The sequence below is a fragment of the Anticarsia gemmatalis genome, chromosome 8 (genome assembly GCF_050436995.1).
Source record: "Anticarsia gemmatalis isolate Benzon Research Colony breed Stoneville strain chromosome 8, ilAntGemm2 primary, whole genome shotgun sequence".
In the NCBI taxonomy this organism is placed as follows: Eukaryota; Metazoa; Arthropoda; class Insecta; order Lepidoptera; family Erebidae; genus Anticarsia; species Anticarsia gemmatalis.
Window position 1 is genome coordinate 9,366,795 of NC_134752.1, and position 22,068 is coordinate 9,388,862.

The 22,068-nt window shown below is 33.1% G+C and overlaps 1 protein-coding gene across 1 annotated transcript in view; it reads right to left on the reverse strand.

The window, feature by feature from the left end:
• LOC142975010 (extracellular serine/threonine protein CG31145) overlaps positions 1-22,068 on the reverse strand; it is a 109,819-nt gene that overhangs the window by 19,565 nt on the left and 68,186 nt on the right. The window contains exon 3 of the mRNA XM_076117623.1: positions 2,307-2,657. Coding sequence (XP_075973738.1) covers positions 2,307-2,515 — 209 coding nt within the window. The 5' untranslated portion in view covers positions 2,516-2,657. The remainder of the gene's footprint in view (positions 1-2,306; positions 2,658-22,068) is intronic.

Below are 22,068 nucleotides of genomic sequence, written 5' to 3' on the forward strand. Positions count from 1 at the left end.
GCGGAACGTCCGAAAATATTAGCCCATTTATCAATGAAACAACAAAGAGTGTATAAATAAAATTGGGTGATAAGACGTGAAATCCGATCGATAATAAAATATACGTAATCAACGTTAAGGATTAAATAATCGCTGCTTAACTGATAAGAGATAAGAATACATTAATGACTACCGAAGACTGATATGATATGGGTAAATGGGTACAAAATAATTTAAAATAATAATATATAATTTTCTTACCTCCGGTTTTTAAGGCACATTGAATAGTAGCTTACCTATTTAATAGCGTATAATGTCATATCGCAATTAAATAGATAAACTACCACTAAATGTACTCAGAAACCGGGGGCTAGTGATTGTACCTACTCTAATGTTATTTTAGATACAAAGGCATTTTAGTTCCGAGATTGAATTAAATGATGAAATACATACGTGGAAGATTTGCATCCTCATAAAAACTGCTAAACCCAAGAATCCGTAACTCTCATCTAATTCATTTTCATAATTGCCATGAACCTGCATTACTTTTGCAACCGATATTCTTAGTCTTCAATAGATGCAAAAGAATTTATATTTTTGTTACTGCGAAAAAAAATTCAACTTTGAATCTTCACATAATTATGTCTACGAAAATTAAATGTAAGTACTTAGATTTTAAGAATTGTATGTACTTAATCACTAATTAAGTACATTAATGTTACTCATAATATATGCAGCGCTAATGTGCGCAAACAAAATTATTTTAAATAAACAATAATGATGTCAAAGTCATTTGTACGCTTAGAGCTTGAAATTATTGAAAAATTTGTTTCTTCCACAGTTCACACACGACAATAATAACAAACTTGATAAATTTATATTCATATATAAGGTAAATATTATTTATTATATAACATATTCAGTCTTCAAATTATATAAATCAAATAACAGTACCAGAGAGGATACATTGCACAAATAACGTTTTTTTAATTTGTTATAGTTTTGTATCCGAAAACGAAACGTAAGAAATTCAAATATCGAATAATAGACTCCGATTGTTTTTAAATTGTTTTCACCTCAATTAAGATGGATAGTCTTTGTGATAATAAAATTTAAGCTTTATAGGTTAAGCGTTAAACGTATTATTATTTTAAATGCAGACTGGCTTAAAAGTAGTGCAAAACAAGAGTTTAGTCGGCCTTTGGGTGATAAATACTGTCTGATTAGATAAATAGAGTTTAGGTATATAAATGGTTTGTCACGGCCTAAACTAAGACACATATATAAGACCATAAGAAATTTTGTTTGAAACATGTAATGTATTTTTGCATTTCAAAATTGTGTATAAAATAGACTACCTATTTTAAATTTTCCAAATGTTGACTGTACGTTCAATAATACTATTTTAATGATGTGACTCGACATACAATTCGAGAATAAGTAAGGAATATTAATATAGAGTAAGTAATTAACGTGCGGAAAAGTTTGAGCAGTAGCAAATATATTTACAAACAAAAACATGTCCCGTAGTCTGATTCATAACCTTTCTGAGATATATTTTATAATACTCAGAGATAACAGTTTCTTACGAGTGTACAATACTTCATAACAACAACAGTAATAAAAAATGCTCTAGTTTTTATTATGGATTTTTTAAATATATCTTGTACCTATATTGTCCTTTCTGAAGTATAGCAAACTGTGTTATCTACAGAGACGCTGTCAAACCAGTAAACACGACGATAACACGAGATAACAATACACATAAATTACTAATAGAATGCTTCTTAATACAACATCATTCGTAACATAGTTTAATTATATTCCTACGCAATAAATATTTTAAACTATCAAACTAAATTGATGCTTCAGTGGCCGCATAACATTAAAAACTCATTACTTAGACAAAACACGTACCCGTTAGGTTATTTTCCGAAATAATACAATGAACAAACTAATTTACTTGTCATTAAAAACTTGTTTATTTATAAAATATTCTATGATACACTTTCAAAAAAATTCTTCGACGCAATCAAAGGGTCATTCTTGTGTTCGATAAGATAAATTTTGATTGAAAAGTTTCTGTAGAACTACTTTACTACATGTAAAATTATGTTTAATTTGTATATTTTAATGTGCAAAATATGTTAAACGAATTTATTTCATTCATAAAATTCACTTTTATTACAGTTTAGACAATAGTTGTACTTACCTGCTCGCAGAGTTCCCAAGAGAAAAAAAAAACTACGTAAAATTTCATCACACAAATCACAATACGCTGAACATTTTGAAATGTAGGAGCACTAAACTGTAAACACAACACCAACCTTTTCTGGAGGAACCGCTTCCGAAACTCTATGTAAGCCGACCGGCCTTTATCTTCCGTGTCTCCCATACGGACTCTTCCGTGAAGGGGTACCCTGTGGCCGGAGATGCCATAGTCCATCTGGAGGTCTACGACGAGCATGAGGGTGAAGAGTACGAGGAAGGCGCTGAGGGCGAGCGCGAGGCGCTCTTTGAGCTTCATGTTGAGCATGGTGCGCGCGGTCGTGCGGCGCGGCGCGTGTGTACTGCGCGCATGATCCTCGGGCGTCGGCGACCGCTTACAATCGCGCGCGCAGCCCGCGCCGCCGCCGCGCCACCGTCGCCGCCAGCGTGCGCGCGCCCACCCGCTGTACCTGCGACAACACATAACGCATCGATCACTCACTGAAGCTGCAACTTTACCTAAAGCTTATCCGTTTAATTTTATATTTTCGTAAAAAAATACTGAAAACTAATTTTAATCAGGCAGAAAGAGTACGATAAATGTAGAGGAAGAATGGAAGATCTATTTATTTTTATTTGTAACTTATTATATTTTCCACTGAATAGAGTAATCTCATTGAATATCGTACACAATGCTAGTAGGAATTGAACTTGTTTTAGAGATTTCTCACCTCTAACCTGAGTAATTAGAACGACAAAACGATAGGTAACCCAATAAAACGATAAACATAACCTAACTGTGTGACCTAGATCGGTAACCATCTCTGTATCGAGATCACAATAAAGTGTCAACATCGTGACTATAAAACATTTTATTATTCTGTGCCTTTAAACTTGGACTACCTCATATTACACGATATCAGTAATACAGATTACACGAGTCAATGTCCCATATTGTATCATGTCTTTTACTGGCGCCTTGTCAAGAACATGACGCTCGGCTGTGAGAACTTCAGGCGATGGCTCACGTATTAAATAACGCGACGTAACATTCCTCGGCTCATATCACAGGGATACTAAGAAAAAAGTCCTTACTAGCACCTACGTACTTGTTAGTATTATAAAGCTAAATAATAAGGTATTGCTCAACACGATCGCCTATGATTGCGAAATCAGTTTGGCGGTGTCATGTAAACACGCAAATACGTAAAGTGGAACATTATAGAAATACGATGCCGCGGATATTGAGAATAGCTATTTCATATATTTTTCTAATTGTTTGCAAAAATGCCTATTTGTGATATACAGCGCTGTTTTAGCACTTTAAACATACATAGATTTCTGCATACATATAAAATACCTGCTTTGTCTGTCAATTGACATAAGAAAACTTTTAGTCTAAATATCTTGATATGTACCTGTTAACCTTAGAATAGCGTTATCACAATAGATTTTGGCGGTCATAGGAGTAAGGAGTCGATTCTTAGTAAACAGGCTGCTACCCTAATGAACAAAATATGTATCTAGAAAATATTTAGTACCATGTACCTGAAAGTTGTAATGGAAAGCGAATTCAGATCGGAGGAAAGTGCATTGAGTTTTATATAAAACTTCTACAAATAAACTTCAACACTCCATGGAATGCCGACATGTTCCGATTATCCAAAATTAAATCTTTATGTTTTTCTCTGTTTATATTAAACTAACTAACATACAAAATAACGTTACGCATTTTTATGAAAAGTGGAACTCTGAGAAATTATGTCTAAACTAATTTTAATACATCCTCAGTTGTGTCAATTGACGTCAAACGCATTTCTACCTTTGTCATCAAAAATTATGCAAACGAAAACTAAGCAACATACTATTTTGTAAACTTTGATCTCTTAGTGCAAAAGCATGAGCAAATAATATCGGCAAAAACGTTTCTAAAATCATTCCTACTTTTCCTTCCTCTCCCCTTACTTGGTTTTCCTTGCAAAAGCCCCCTATCCTGGTAGACTACCTGGTGGCATACCTACTTTTATTGTTTGATGTTATAGCACCTTTGATAATTTTGCTGAAAAGTACAGATAATTGCGCATTCAACTGTATATTTCTATGTAATCAATATACATTACGCATAATATTAAGGCCATAGAAGTAGAAATTACTTCTAATTATTGATACGTTTCTGCACTGACTTCTTAATTGAGCGAGAGGATGCAAATCACCCGGACATCGGCCGTTCAATTACACATTGAAACCCTTAATACAAAGTGTACGACGTACGTACAATACGAGAAAGTTGGTCGGTATTCTAGGAAAGTGCCGCTCACGTCTGACTAACATATTCAATCTGTAAGTTAAAGATCACGCCGAGGTTATCTATCATGTGCATGTGTTGAATACTCTAGCGCTGGACATCGCTGGCCAGATGGAAAAACGACTCCGACTTTCGATATGAAAGTTCTAGAAATCTGCACAATTTGAATTGTTTGGCTAAACGCGATGTTCGCAAAAATGTTTCAAGATTTTTCTCCTTCGAGATATATTTTCCGGGTAATCTAGAATGGCGACCATACTGCAACAAATTGAACGTCCTTTGTTAAGATATTGATATAGATGCGGAAAAATGGTAATGTATAAAACAATGGTTTACATTTTGAATATAAGTTTTGTCAAATTAGTATAATGTTTTAAAAATTAAATCACATTTTTTTTTAATTTTGAAATATTTTAAGATAAACCTTTATTTTACAAATATGATGGAAAATGTCTAGTTGCCGTCGTATGTTTTAATGCAGTTTTGATTCAATCTCGTGTTCGTTTTATCACATTGATGATCTAAAGTCTTTAGCCAATGACGCATTTCATTCCACGTGTATTTGAAAGTTCAATGCTTCACTTCTTTATCAAAGCATTACATTGTGGTTAGCATACAAAGTAATGTATCATAATCATTTGTTTTGAACGGTGACCTGTAATGAACTTGTCATACGGCTCTCCTCTGATGGGGTAATTAGTTATAACTGTCCAATTAGTCTATGGTAATTATATATTAATGGTGTACTTGTTTTACCTATAGTTTGTGGTTAATTGCTGTTAAATTTAGAATGTTGTCTGCCATCTAAATTCCAAGTTATTTTAATGATAATAAATTTATTTTAAATTATTGACGTAAATTAATTATAGGTAATTGTATGTTTCGAAATGAGTTCATCACATTGTTGGTCATTTTTATTCGTAACAAGCAAGCAGACTACCAACAGAACTAAAAAAATATATACCAACGCGTATATGGAAATGTAAAGCACATTGGTGCATTTCAGGTGTATCGAAGCCAGGAATCTCTGCATAAATATGTTTTAATATAAATTAGAATTTTACCATAATTTTATACCAAAAAATATAAGCGTACAACCTAATACAATATAATAAGTGCAATGTTCATAGCACCAATTCCATCTCGAGCGACATTTTTCAATATTATTTAACGTTTCAAAGAATACAATTTGAAAGTTTCGCTCAATCGGCACCAGATGCAAACAAAATAAATGTATTTTGGAAATTCACAAACACACTAGTATTTTTAAAGAAATAACATAAATATACACTGATAGAGCATTTCGTACACTTGGCACGATGATCAAGTGTAGAACTGAGTATTTCAACAAAAAGTACTTAAATAAATGCTTTGCAATTCATGTTTCCTATGGCGCCCGCTAGAGGTGCTGATCAGATTTTCATACGATATTTAGCTGTCAAAAGACGGCAGTGTTAGATAATCGTGCTTCCGAACTGTATTTTTACTTCATTGGACAACCTACAAATTTAATATTTTTGCGTTAATTGCATTTTACCACTGAAAATAAGCTTAATTTACAAAAAACGTACTTTTTTCACTAATGAAAGGAATAAAAAATAATTAACAAAATACTTAACACTAGTCAACAATAGTAAATGCAAATCGTTAGTCGAACAAGTAATTAACACTTTTTATTATAGTACTTAAGCTTAATTACCTAATTATGAGCGATCAGAAAATTCTAGTGAATTACTAACAAAGACCGTGAATGTACCTTGTCTAATCGATTTTATGTTAAAAGAGATCACGCGGTATTCACTTCTCATCGTTGTTCAGCTGTTTTTACCTACTTACACTGACCCTAAAGGTGTTTTGAAGAGATTCTGTCAAAACATATTTTTTAAACCTCTTTTCTAGGTTTTTTCCTATGAAGGTACTTTTCCTAGCGAATACAATGCGCTTAAGAATACATATTGTAAGAGGACGATGTTATGGTAAAAATAGCTCATAATTGAATATTATTGGGTTTTATAGATAGAGCACAGTGATAGCCGAGTGGTTTAAGTTGGCATCGCCCATGTGGGTGTTGGTTCGAACCCGATGCAACACACCAATGACTTTTCAAAGACATACATAATATGTGTATCAGAAATAATGATCACTTGCTCACACGGTGAACAAAAATATATTAATGAATACTTGAATGCCTAAAAGTTGTTTAACATTTCTTGAGAGCATGCAAAGACCCTTACCGCATTTTACCTGGGTGGTGAAATTTACTAACTGAAACTTAAAAACGTCCAATTTTGTCTTGAAAACAATACCAATAGTATATAATAACATCTAAATTAATTCTAAATTCATGAGTGCATGAGTAATCGCTTGAATCAACAAGCATGCTTTTTCAATTTAGTTTAACGGCTGATAGCTACTTTAAGATAAGATAGTTGACATGCCACTGGATTAAAACATATATAGACATAATCTAAAATATAAATTTAGACATGCTTGCTTACTTTTGACGTGTAAATTATTTTGAATACGTAAAATAAAAAGAAGAAGTGTACTCAACAAAATTGTGTTCGTTGTTTGTATGTTTGTAAACTATCACTATCACTTCCGCATTAAGCATCGCTCTTGTGTCGCGAAGATCTTTTTAAACAACGGACACAAAGAACAACCAGACCCGAAACAATAATTTGTGTACCGGTCGAATCTACGGCATGAAATAGTTCTTTGTATATTTAGTAAAAAAAAACACATCCACCAGGAACCTTCGATTTAAATTAATATCATATGTTGAGAATTCTAGACAAACATGTTCATTATGTGACGACAAAGTAGTCTTGTTATCAAATAAACTTAAACTAGGCCAATACCAGATTACAAATACCAATATCGGATATTTCCACTATTATAAATCCGGATTTCGCTGTCTTTATTTAAATTCGCATTTACTATATCGCATATACTATCTATTTGATAGTGCACGATAAAAAATCAAATGATAACTTTACTCAGGTGCAACTTACTGTACTGTACAAATAAACGTCGTATAAAGTCTTCTAAATCAAAATAACCTTTATTTCATAAACTTCGTACATTTGAAATAATCATATATTTTTAAAATTTTTGATCGCATCTGAAAAGCTGGTTGCTCGTGAAAAGAAACGGCAAAAAAACTCAATGTAGGTATCTATCTAATGTCAGTATTATATATAATTTGCTACTAATATTCGTCTTATCATTTATACAGTGTTTTGTTAACTTAAATACATTTTTCAACTGTGTATCAATGACTATTTATTATATGACTGAAAAAGACAAAACTGAATTACACAAACACTGTATTACTCAACAGAGCTTACGTGACGTTTATTATAAAGACATTAATGGGATGAATATTTATTTTTTTAAATATGGTGGATGAGGAAAATAAAGGTTGTGATAGTTCGAAGACTAAAATGACTGGCTAAAGCTTGACACTGGCTAGGAATGATTATGAAGTTTGAGGAGGATTCTTTTAAAACACTGTTCAAAAGCCAAGCAAAGTAGACTCCATATTTCGGCATTAAGAGCAAATTGTCACGACAATACCACAATAAAAGTCCAAAAAACAATTACGTGACAAAACAATAACATCTCATTAGTCAAAACGATCTGTATAGAGTAGATAATACCACCAACAATTTATCACTCTATTCTTTTCCAACGAATATAATAGCAAGCTGAAACTGAAAGTAGTGCGTAGCTAATTAAAAAGCAAGTTGGATTGTACGCGAAGGGGGTAAGTACTGCACTCGAGACTTCGCCGAACAAAAAGGCTCCAATTACACACGTTACGTAGTCGCGTCATTTACATAAGTTCACGTTCGTTAATTAACGTTATTGACAATGTACGAATTATTTATTGTTTCGTTGTGAATTATTGTCGTAGGTTATGTGGAATGCTTTGTGATACGAATAGTTTGATTTTTATTTTAGTTTAGTTGTTTAATAAATGAACTACATTTATTGTTTATGGAACAGCAATTCTTCTTATTTCTAGAAGAGATATAATTATAATGGAGGAAACCCTACGACCCGACGCAGTCCTATCTAAATAAATTGTAAATTTTTATTTATAATTTAATATTTTTTTATCACCGACTTCTTCATTAAATTATATAATATAGGTAATTTTAGACTACGCTATGATAATCATGGCAAGAGATAAATAGTAAGTCGAAAAATATTTTTTGGATGTGACCAAATACAAACCACATACAAACATAATAAATGCAACTGTTACACAAACTATTAACCTATAAATTAACTTCACACTAGTTACACAAAAAGAGGCATCCATAATGTTCCTTCATTATACTCGTGAGAAACAATAAAGTATAATTTTACACCTCGTTAAAGCGATTCTTATTAGAATCGTCTTCGCTTCACTTGGAATAGACGTCGTAATTCGGTCCACTGGGTAAGGTTGCGCATGCACTTTCGACTTTTCAAAAGCGTGTCGTTTTTATTTCACTTGTGCATATGGCCGATGCGATAGATTTCTAATTGTATGCAACGGTATGAATAACCCCCGGGTTTCTGAGTACATTTAACGGTAGTTTATCTATTTAATAGCGTTTTTTTATATGAGTTTAAACGCTATGGAATAGATAAACTACCGCTAAATTTACCTCAGAAACCGGGGGGGTAAAACGCCTATCCTCGTATATCGATAGTGGGAGAGTCTCGCTACAGTACTCCTTGTTAGTAAGTGTTAGTTTAAATTCTTCAAAAGACATCATAACACAAATCCTTCACCCTAATTTCGAAAATTGATAAGCGAAGCAGCGAGAGATTGTAAAAGGAAGTAGTTTTTACATATTTACCTAAATCCTAAAGTTTACGCGAGAGCCAACGCGGTATAATCAGAAATTCACAATTGCCACATGATCCTTTGTTATAAGTAAGTAACAGTAATTAGTAGTAGCGCGATTCTTCACAGTCCGTTCTAACGAGTATCGAGATTTTGACATTTCAAATGTAATGCAAAAGTAGTTCCTACGACACCCGCTAGAGGCGCTGTGAAAAGTCGATAGTGGTAAAAAATCACTATCACCTTTCAACAACCGGCTAGATATCGAGAAACTATTATTGCAGAACATTCTTAATGTCAGACTCACACTCACAGAGAATCGTGCTGCTGGGAAGACGCAAGTGCGCGTGTTATCTTCCACAGGCCATGGGAAGCGATTTGCACAACGGTGGTAACTACATGAGCTATTATAATGAGTAACAAGTACTGTGTCACTACACTCACTATTACGCGGATGGGTGAGCTTGCACCTGTGCATTATGACCGAGTATTGTCCTCGATGACGGAACTCGGTTACAACAGGCACGCAAATTAATGTTTTAAACCTAGTAGCAATTTGCAGATTGAATTTCCTAGATCTATTTTCACAATTACGTTATGACGCAACTAAACTTATCTAAACATTATAAAAGGTCTTTTTAGCGACTGTATATTTTCTGATATCAGTCTAACGTAAACATTACTTGTAAAATCTTTGTCCATACAATCACTTTATGATCTGTGGATATAAAAGATCTTCTAAGGGACTGGTTTTCATCGAATAGTCGGTACCCCTAAATCTTTTCATAGATATTTGTAACGTAATAAGAAATGATAGCAATAGGAGTCAAACGTGAACGTAGGTATTAATCTTGTATCGTGCGGGCAGATTGATAAGATATAAGCTTTCAAATTTTAATCAACTCTATGACGCTACCGTGATAGCATAAAAAAATATTTACACACCAATCTAATAAAACAAATCTACAAGAATCATCTTTTCTAAGTATCATACAACAAACATTACGAAGAGGAAGTGTAATTATTACGTGTGAAGAGCAAACAATTTTATCAATGAAAAATTTTGTGGCGATTATTCATCTCGCAAATATACTTACGGAATTACGCTTGCCAAATATCTTAGTAAATGTGATGTGAGGAACAAAAGGTTCGCGGGAACTAACGAACAATATGAAAGAAGTAGCGGGGATTTGAACATAAGCATTTGGAACACGCAATGATCATCTTAGGCATTCAGTAGATAAACAATAGCAAACTAGCCGACTGATAGCATCGTGATCGCGGGCATTAGTCAACATTACGTTTAGAGATCCGTCGTGTAACATTGTATTTTTTTTTTAGTTTTGTGTGCATTGGGACGCGGAGTATCCGATTGGAGGAACCGCGTCCTGGCCACGTTATGGTGACTGTGGAAGGAACACCGTCAGGTTTTTAGTCGGTTTGCCCAAGCTATAGCCGGAAGCCTTGCCGGCGGGAGAGCCCGACAGACCCCCGCTTTCCTCCCTGGGGCTGGATATACAGTAATGCATTTTCCTGATGCAAAAAAAGAGGTTTGTATGCATTACAGTCCACCAACTTAGTAAAGAGCCTTGAATGCAAGGTTAGCTACCAGCTAACGGAGGTGTACGAAATTCAGAATTTAGAACATCAGTAACCCGCAGGCCTCCCGAGCTGATTTCTTTGATACAGCTACTTCATTATAGAAATACACAGAATTGATTATTCTAAATCAGACAAATGGGCGGGCATAAGGCTTTGTAATAAGTTGTCGGACTAAAGTTGTACTAATTATATATAACTTAATTTTTTTATCACAAAGAAATACAAGTAGGTAGAGTACTAACTAAATTTAAGCAGATTTCAATGTAGCACAAATATTTTGTACACGTACAGAACCGAGTCAGCTTAAACAAGCAAGTTTTAGTTTACCTAATGTACTGACACTTGATCATAATATGACGGGACTTGGACATCGCGTGCAACATACATCATTCTACCAATCGTGGAACTTATTACAATTATAATTCATATGTATTGTATTGTTCATACATAAAATTACACTCTACATTTTATTATATTTGATTTAAACCAATAACTGCGATGCAACGAGTAGCGGAAATGTTTTTATGCCCAAATTTAAATGACTGCGGATATACTAGAGTGTGTGTATTTGCCGGAATACTTACTTATTTCCGACAAATTATTGACACGCCGAATAGGATATTAGCAGGAAGATTAGGTAACTATATCAGTGTTAATATAGTACGCTTTATTATGTGGTCTTTATTGAAATCGAATGTAAAAAGGCTAATTGTATTTTTTATTCATTTTTCATTACATGCAGCGCATATTTTTTGTAGGCATTAAGTAGATTGCCCAGCGAATGAATGGCGAGCTTCAGAGTATGTGACATTGATTATTCCATTCCAAGTCAATTTTATTTCAAACCAAAATGACTCGACAATGAACATTTTTTGCAATGCATAGTTGTTTCTCAAATATTGACTTAATTTTAAGAGTGAAATACTAACGCATGCATAAATCTATCGTATTTGCGTCTACTCCTTGCCATTTCATCAACGAATAACGGCCCAAAAGCGGTAGTTAATAGGAAGTTTAACTAGAAAAAAAACGGTACTTTACTTCTATAGTAATTGACATTTACGAGGACAAATTGCTAATGTAATGAATATGGTCTGTGTCATTCAATACAAATTGATGGTCAACTAATCATATGACAATTATTCAATTGCGGCACCCGTTTACGGCAGTCATTGTAAATGTCAAGTTGTTAAATAAATCATGTTGGAAGCATTACAAATAACTTCTTTGCTATTATTGTTGTGAAAATATATGTATATGTTTATTGATTAGTTTTTGTTTTTTATATTTAGTCTTTCGGTCTCTGCCGTTTGACGTACATATGTATTGTATAACAATATAGTAGATTTACAGTTTATTAAGTAAAAAGACACTACAAAGTGAATCTTAAGTAATACCATAGTCAAAAAGATATAATTATTCCTAACTACTCTTAACTTGCCTATTAAAATATGACGTATTTTAAGACCTTGTCTAACCTACACAGAGAAAAGTAAGTAATATTTATGTTTCTTGGAAAATCCAGCGATCGAATAATTACATACAAATTATCATTACGTTACTTAATTTAGACTGCTATCAGTAATTATCGGAGAGATTATGGGATTTCCAATAACAACAAATACGAAACGAAATACAACAATAAATCATTGATGAAAATATTCAGCAAAAATTTACAAAGAAAAATAATTTAATAAATGCGATAACGGGATTCAAGAGCCATGTAAACGATTATACATAAACGCTTCAAAGTGACCACTTATGTACAATACAGTGCACATTTTCTATTTACATTAAGGTAACAATGACATAAAGTAGAATGCACACCACACTATTCACTGCATACGTATAGTAATCAGTAAACAATAACTCGGAAAGTCTGAGTGAGAAATGGAACAGTTTTTCATCGCGTGTGTCACAATTACACGACGGATATGACGGTGGAAACTATACGGATTATGTATCAACTTAATAACCTTTTATTACGAACAAATCTTAGGGAAATACGACGTAATCGACTGAGTTTTTGTACCTAGGATAATTACGGTTTAGGTAACTTTTTATGGAAAATCCTTCCTTAAAAACTTATTTAACTTGTTTTGCATTATCTGGCAATGAAATACTGCATTTTTTCCCTTCCTGACTTCTGTAAATTATATGTAACCATTTGTGACTTATATGGTATTATGGTATGATGTTATATTAAATAATTCGATCTTTGCCTACCTCTATGGTAAAAAGGCGTGATTTTATGTATATACATATTCCAAATAACTTCAATCCGTCGCATTGTAAGAGTCAAGTTTATATTTACAATATTTACCATCACAATTTATCGTACAATTCAAAGATATTTAAAAAATCTAAAGTTTGATATCAATTGTACCAAGGCCTTAATGCATAATAGGATTACTATCATCCCGATAAACAACAAATTCTTGGAAACTAATAAAAACACTTCTTTTGATCCCTGATATTATAAATTTTGTGCTTACAACAACTTAGTACAACATCCGATACTTATTTGTTAACCTTTTGTAAAGAAGAGCCTCCCATTCAAAAAGCTCACTTTACAAAAGTATTTTACATAGAGTAACGTGTAGTATTATTGACCCCATACAATCATTGGCCCTTTGAACTTTCTGCAAAAAAGACAACAATCACAAAAATATAAATTATAATTTAGCTATTTGGAGGAGTTTTTGGGGCAGACCGTCACCCGACTATGGGACTGGCACTTTAAGTTAATAATAAAATTATAAGTGGTTGTATGATTTTTCCAAAGAGATAAGGGAGCCAATGATTTTAGGGGGGTAAGGTGGCAATAATACTACACATTACACTATTTCACTAACTCTTAATAAAGTCATCGTAAGATAACATTACTACAGTACTAAAGCGTTTGAATTTAAAGTAAAGGTGAACAATCAACAATCAACAAAGGTGAACAATGAGTAAAGGTGAGGGAAAATCCGTGTACGACATAGAACAATAATGTGTTAAAGATTTACCCATTTAGTTCATCTGTCTTCAATACAGACTAATTGACAGCCGTTAAGTTTTAGTTTTTCTACATATTCCCACACACTGTAAGAGAAAAAAACGTCGCGTTCTACCGAAGCATCTGTCTTATTTATCATCGGTTCTATTACACACGATCTTGCTTGAGATGAGACTTTCAGAGCGTTATATAACACCAGCATTTATCAATTTATATCTTAATTGAATCATTGTAATTTCAATAGCAATGGAAAAAATCTTGGGAAGATCCTTTTCTTGACACAATAAGTATAGGAATGAGTCAAACGGTGAAGAAACCTCTTGTTAGGTGTTTACTTTTCCTAGACCTTTCTCTTATAACAATTGTAAATTGTTACACGTTGGTGCGGTTAGACGATCTTCATTTTCCGTACTAATATCATTTTCCCAACGTTTGCTTGAGTAAGTTTATAGGTCATCGTGTTACCATGATTATTATCAAAATAAAAGAATATTAAAAGGTATAATCATATTCTACACTGCTAGTTAGTGCATGCACATCCATCGAAGCCATAGTTTGAACGCAATAGAGTTGTACCGATAGGTGATTGACCTGTTATTGTTGTTATAGTCGCTGCAAGTAACAATGTGCACCGTGTTCTATCACCATAACATTCACAAATCGATTACCACCGCTGGCCCTAATAAAGCAATTTGCTGTAAACCTGTTTTAAGGCCATCTGTCGTACATTCCTACAGTGGCAACGTTAACTAAATGACAAGTTGTTTCCTGCGCCGGCGCAACAACGGCGTGCGGTTTTTAGCTCACCACTCACCGTTGACAACTGTACAACATTATTGTTAGGGCTATTTGTCGAATGACCTGTAATTGTAATGCGCCACTCAACGATGCAGTTACTGCGACTCGTGGAAATGCTGTTAATAAGCGGAAGAGATATTAAACACAACTGCACTCATGATTGTCCTCGTTTATGATATAAAAGTTCAAATTGTTCGCGATACTTGGAACTTGCAGATGTAATGATAAGCTAACTAATTTTAAGGGCGATGCCTTTTTAAATACGAATTGAATTCGGCTTAACGGACCAAAAATTCGGAATATTTTTCACCAATTAGAGTTTATATTTACGACACCGAAATTGTTTGTAAATACTGGACGGTCGTCGAGAGTTTGGCTTTAGTGGAATCTGGTCTTAACGTGAGAGGAAAGTGATGGCAGTTCAGATTGTCTCCAATCTTCGCGGTTTGTCTCCAATTTAGGCATCCCACCTGTTGTTATCTTGATCTGTTTAATGCCTTTCTATATCCGAATAACTTCTAAGTATACGTTTCATAGTTATCCATTACCCTAATTGAGACCGGTTGTTAGAATATAAAATTATTTATCGATCAATAAATACAGAAGGGTGAATTGCAGTCGCGTTAGATTTGTAAATGAGCGCAGGTGTTCTGCAATAAGTTCGTAGCTTGTATGGCTTTATGCCATTCACTCAACTGACCAATTCATTTGTTAAAATTTGATTCATAGTTCGTTTATCTCATAAACCCACATTCTGGCTACTTGATTGAAACTGGTCGAATAATTATTATTCAATGAATAAATAATTTATACAATTTATTACCCACAACGATTAATTTTGAATTTATGAATAACGAAATTGAAAACGAATAATTAAATGTAGGGAATTATAGAAATTTTTCAAAGACATGCAGCTACAAATCATCTTCATTAATTAACTAGATACAAAAATGCATTCATCAATATGAGTAGTTATCATTTAATTTGAGTTACACCATTATATTGAATATCGATTAATAGCGGAATATTTTAACGATTCTTCTCATTATCATAACAGATCGGCGTTTTTAACATTCGTTAAACATTTAAGTGCTTTTGAAATAGTGGTATAGTAGAACATCATAATAAGTAGTGTTTTAAAATATAAAAAAAATTGTTGCCAAACACCGGATAGTGTTTTTCTTTTGGACGTATACAAATTTAGTTACTCTAGCGTACACTAGAGGCGCTGTAGGTCCGTCGTACGAAAGTCGTTCGATAATTTTTCAATGATAATAATAATTTATAATTGTTATGGAATTATGACTGATTGATCTATTATTAAATATAACCTTTAACTTTAAAGAGCTGGGTTGGAAATTATCAAGATCTAGTATTTCTTTTATAATAATCTTGATAATCATTTTGTAATTCTTCTTCAATTATCAGATAATTTTCTTTGCATTTTAAAATCTTGATAATTTAATTTTTCTTACCTTGAAATGGATTCCGTCATTTTCATAATTATGTAATAGAAAAACATTTACGAGGATTTTAAAAACTATGTTAGGTATCATGGTACTATATTTTCTTAGTAATAATTTATCGGTCCTTGGCGCGATTCCGTACAGTTGTTACTATTGAGTATCGAGAGATTGACGTCATTGACGATTAAAATGTGCTGCAAAAGTGGTTCCTACGGCATCCGCTAGAGGCGCTGATCAGATATTCATATAAAATTTCTCGACGGCTAGCCGATAGACGATGGTTATAGAGAATACCTCTACACTATTGTTAACCGAAAGTTTATGTCTTCAACCGGATCTTACGACATTCCCAATCAAATTATAATACTGTCACCCATAGGAAAAAACGTAACACTTAACTAGAACAGTAATTATATAATCAAAATAATTGTTCACTGCAATAGACCGATAATTGAGAAAAAAACATAATAATTGAATCGCCGTTATTATAACAATGACTTCTATTAAACGTGTTAATTAATTATTATAGAAATTACGGTGTCCGTGGCCCCATTGAACGTAACTGTCTTATTATTTAAAAAAAAAACTATTTAACCGCAAAAGCCCTAATTACCTGATGCAATTTTATTGCCTATTTCATAATTTCATCTATACTAATATTATAAAGCTGAAGAGTTTGTTTGTTTGAACGCGCTAATCTCGGGAACTACTGGTCCGATTTGAAAAATTCTTTCAGTGTTAGATAGCCCATTTATCGAGGAAGGCTATAGGCTATATATCATTACGCTACGACCAATAGGAGCAGAGTAACAGTGAAAAATGTTACAAAAACGGGGAAAATTATGATTATCTTAAGTGACGCAAGCGAAGTTGCGCGGGTCAGCTAGTAAAATAATATAGAAGCAGTAAACAACTCTATTACCTAAACAACATATGGTATACTAAGCAAGATTTTCTTTTCAAACGGTTGCTGGTCCAATATTCCACAAGAATATTTTGTTAAAATATTTTAAAGTCGAAATACATATTTTTAATTCCAGGTTGTACGTCATGTCACGTCGTGATTAGTAAATCAGTACGTGCGTTTGCGTCGAGACCAGAACTCATTTTGTAAGTTTTCGTATTTTTTTATGAAATAAGACAATATTTTATTAATGATCAATGTCATACTGGAATATGCTGTCATTCTAGAATAATCACGCGATCAAATGGCACAAGTATCTGTCTGTTCTATAAACCCGCTAGTATAAAGTAACTATACTACAAAACATCAACCTTTACGAAAGTTTGTTTCGGATATTTCAGCCACACTGCAAGGATCAATTTAATTTTATCTATGTCAACAAAGGCCTTACAGTGACTTGTAAAGTAGTATTGTAAAGTTACACTAGTTGTTTTGAACTTGTTTCTTTCACCGTGACACTGTAATAATTATAAGTAGTAAGTAGGTACAAACCAATCCTTTGACAACTCAATTATATTTCAAATTAGACCATTTATGTCCCACTAACTACATCATAATAACTAAATTGATGTCGCTCCGTCAGTTAGTTCTACGATAGTTTTTAATTGTTCCGTCTTTATTTAAATTCACACGCACTATTAGAGAAAATTATGAATACGGATTAATTTCCATAATAATTATGAGATATTACTGTTATAATATGGCTTGTTTATTTTAGTTTTATTAAACAATCTATATGTAAGTTACTGCCTTTAAATATTACTACATAATAATATAAACATAATACTTCAGGCTACTACAGAACAGATTTTTGTACAGTGTGTGTGTTATTAGAGAGAGTGGAGTTAAGTTGAATTCCATTAATGTTTTATGTTCATTAGCCGAAGTAAGATGATTGTTGCACCGAAAAACTCTTATCCCCGGTTTTTGAGTACATTTAGCGGTAGTTAAATGTACCTCAGAAACCGGGGGCTAGATATGCGTACAAAATAGGCCTAAAACTTGAATTTTACGTTAACAAGAAATTAAGCAGAAATTATTTTCTATTGAATGAATGCTCGATAGCTTTATATCCTTTAGTCGTAAAACGCAATATATTTATTCATTGAGACATTATTTTTCATACATTAGATACGGAGACACGTAAGTGAATGTGACAATTTTAAACCTTGATATTTGACCAACATTATGCTTTTTTTGTGCATCCAAGGTAATCTAGATTCCCTACATTTTTACACATACAATTAATGCAGAATCGTAAAAAAAACACAACTAATATAATAAACTAGCTGACCCGCGCAACTTCGCTTGCGTCACGTAAGAGAGAATGGGTCAAAATTTTCCCCGTTTTTGTAACATTTTTTACTGGTACTCTGCTCCTTTTGGTCGTAGCGTGGTGATATATAGTCTATAACCTTCCTTGATAAATGGGCTATCTAACACTGAAAAAAATTTTCAAATCGGATCAGTAGTTCCTGAGATTAGCGCGTTCAAACAAACAAACAAACAAACAATCAAGAAAACAAACTCTTCAGCTTTATTATATTAGTATAGATAACTTAAGTTTTAAAATCATCCTCGATATATTTTGTTCCACAACGATATTATATTACAAACATATTTCAGTATTACAACTAATTTATAGCGTTACAACATAGATTACATATATTTCAGTCATAAGTGCAATATATAAACACAGTCAACAGTTTTTTTCCCAAATGGCAATTATGCAAATCAACGACATTTAGAGTTTAGTTCTTATGTAGTAAACTGTAATTTATGAGGTAATACATCCAAATTGGATATGCTTGACAATCAACGACTTATTATTATTGATTTGTAACGAATTTAACTAAATTAAAATGCAAATTTAAACTTAACGTCAGTCAATAACGGCTAATAAATTATATTTCAAAAGCATATACTAGCTGTCGGATTTATACATTGATGCATTTATTTAATGCAACTGTGGGACATCTGCTAAATTCAGGTTCTAAACTTCAGAAACAGTTTCAATGCAAAACTGAACGGGTTAAGATAAAGCTACAAAAGTTGACTAACGTAAAAGAATATAAAGATATTCTGTGCTTAAGGCAATGAAAGTCGAAGCAGGTTAGCATCTGAATGGCCAATGGCAGAGAGCGTTTCCTTGTCTCCTCGCATGAGATAGCGACGTGCGAAATTAAAACCTCTCGCTCACCGTTTAGTGTACCCAAGAAAAGTATTTAAATGAAATGTATTGAGAAACTCGCTGGCGGAAATGAGGTTCTTTCAGAGCCACCTCATTCCCACTTTTTGAGTGACTGTTTTAGAAGTCCAAGCGAACTTTTTTTAAGTTTCTTTACGTGTTTTTCTTTTATACACTTTGCTACTTGACTTTTAATTTGAAGCAGCCAATATTATGCAGTTTATAAATTTCAATCTTAGCTATAGAAGTGAAGAATCTAATTTACATTGCGCTTATTGAAATCAAATAACAGTTAATAATGAGGCCGTATGATTCGTAATCCACTTTTAATATGTTTCTAGTCACGTGCGTGCTGCCTCATGAAAAAAACATTGTTGTGTATGTTTATTCCAGGTCACTTTGTCTGCTTACTAAAAACGTGGGTACCGTAATCACTTCATAACAGGTACATCCTTTCGGCGACTATTTGTGTCAGATTGTGCGTAACTAAACTGGACCAAGATCAAAGGGGCAAAATGAATAGGTGACATTGGTTGGACGAATTTCACAATATGTATACACTACACATGTGTACGGGAGCCGTGCATAACGGCGGTGTGACAAAAGTGATTGTGTGGAATCAAAGCCGAATTTGTTAGCGACAACACGTTCAAATTATTTTGACATAACTCCTCAGACAAATGTTTTGTTTGACGTACATAGTAATAAGCATTCAGAGTCTTTATTTAGATCTTTATTCTCGATTAGGTTTGGTTTTTAGCTCGATTTAGTGTTTCAAATAAACAAAGCAATTAGTCATTGTTTTGAAAGAATGTATTTACTTATTTTACAAGAAATGTTGGAAAATCCTTGCTTAATATTGTTATTTAAACGACTGAATATTTAATAACGTAAACAGCGTTTATTACTTAACTAGTTCTTGGAGTTTATAATATAACAATGCCGGTTAATGATTCGATACGGAGTGGAAATGTTCCCGCAATTATACGTTAATGGCTAACTTAAATATCAGCCGAAATTCTGTCGGCCCAATGTCCAACGGTTCGATCGACCAAAAATAGAAGTTAGGAGATTAACAATTAATGCACGTACGATAAAATAACAATAGAAATTTGTAATTTAGATTCTGATTCATCCTAATTATAAAAGGTCCTAGAATTGAACATTGAAATCACATTTAGCTTAGCATCAAGCGTTGCTGCGTCGCAGCAGGATTATTTACATCACAAGGTCTGCCTCAAATCCGTAAGTACCCCAAAAGTAGCAAATGAACAACGTTTAAAGACAGCGAATAGATAAAATAATAAGTCTGAGAAGAGAGATTAATGAACATTTACTGGAAAAAAAAAATAGGGAAATCACTCACACAGCTTTAAAAAACTTGTCTATACTCTTTAAAATATAGCTTGATTAAAATGACAGTTCTAAGCAAAACAGAGCACACAACTTTGTAGTGACGTCTAACGAGTATTACAAATTGAAACACGAAAAATCTGTCTTGTCTAGCATTATATCTATTTTTTAAATACAGATCCTCAATTAGAAATCAGAATAATTCAATACAATCAGCCTTTAAACTAAAAATCAGTACTATTTTCTTTAGTCTTAAAAATAAACCTAATAATTTTCAACCTCTCTACAAGGCTACGTCATGTTGCAAAAATTTTAGTGAGGAGACACAATAGATAAGAGTAAATCATCTGATTAATCGTTAATCGCGAAGTACACTTTGATACTATTCGTGACCAAGAATTAATAATTAATCTCCAAGATTGTTCCAGCGATTCTGATGATAGCGATGAGGATGATACTGATTTAGGATGCGCACTATTAACTGCGCATCCTATATTACTATCATCTTCATCCCTATCATCAGAATTGCACCATTAACTGGATAAATTAATTTTATTTAACTTTAATTTCATTGTTTTATTTAATTGATCCTAATTAATACTAAACTAGGAGAGGTCTCCGTGCGGTGTTAAAAGTAGGGCTGGTCGTCCTATACGAATTTGCTTAAACAATAAGATTCACAACAACAATTCGTAAAAAGCTAATTCAAAAATAATTGAATCGAATATAATTATTTTAGATTCGATTTTTTCGCTATCGATTTTGATCAATACTTCTACAACCCTAGTCAGAACAGTTTGACATCTGTCATTCTAATCAAGCTATATTTTAAAGACTATAATTAGGCGTAACCGAATACACATGTTTAAGTTCATAAATCCTACTTGCGATGATACGCATAACAAAACGGAACTATATACCAAATCGGACGCTTTTTAATTGAACGTATTAAATCATGTTATAAAAATAATTTATGGCATTAACTGTTGGCATGTTATATGAAAATGTTTGAGTTAGTTACGAGTACAAAAGGACTTATGTAACTTGTTACATGAACCGGCACTGTAGCGTAGTAATTTTTAACTGATTATCAATATAGGTATTATTCCTGGTATAATGCAGTTCTGATGTTTTGCTAGAGTATTATCAAAATAAGCATATCTGAATATTTTTTTAGTATATTCTTTCAACTGTCAAAATCGGTAGCGAATTTCCACATCTATTGACTATCGAAAACTGGTTAACGGTCTAAAAAAATATACTTAAACCTAATAAGCACCCCTAGCGGGTACCGAAGGAACTGATTTCCTAATACATTACAGATGACAAACTCCAAAACGTACAACCCTCGAAATCCACCG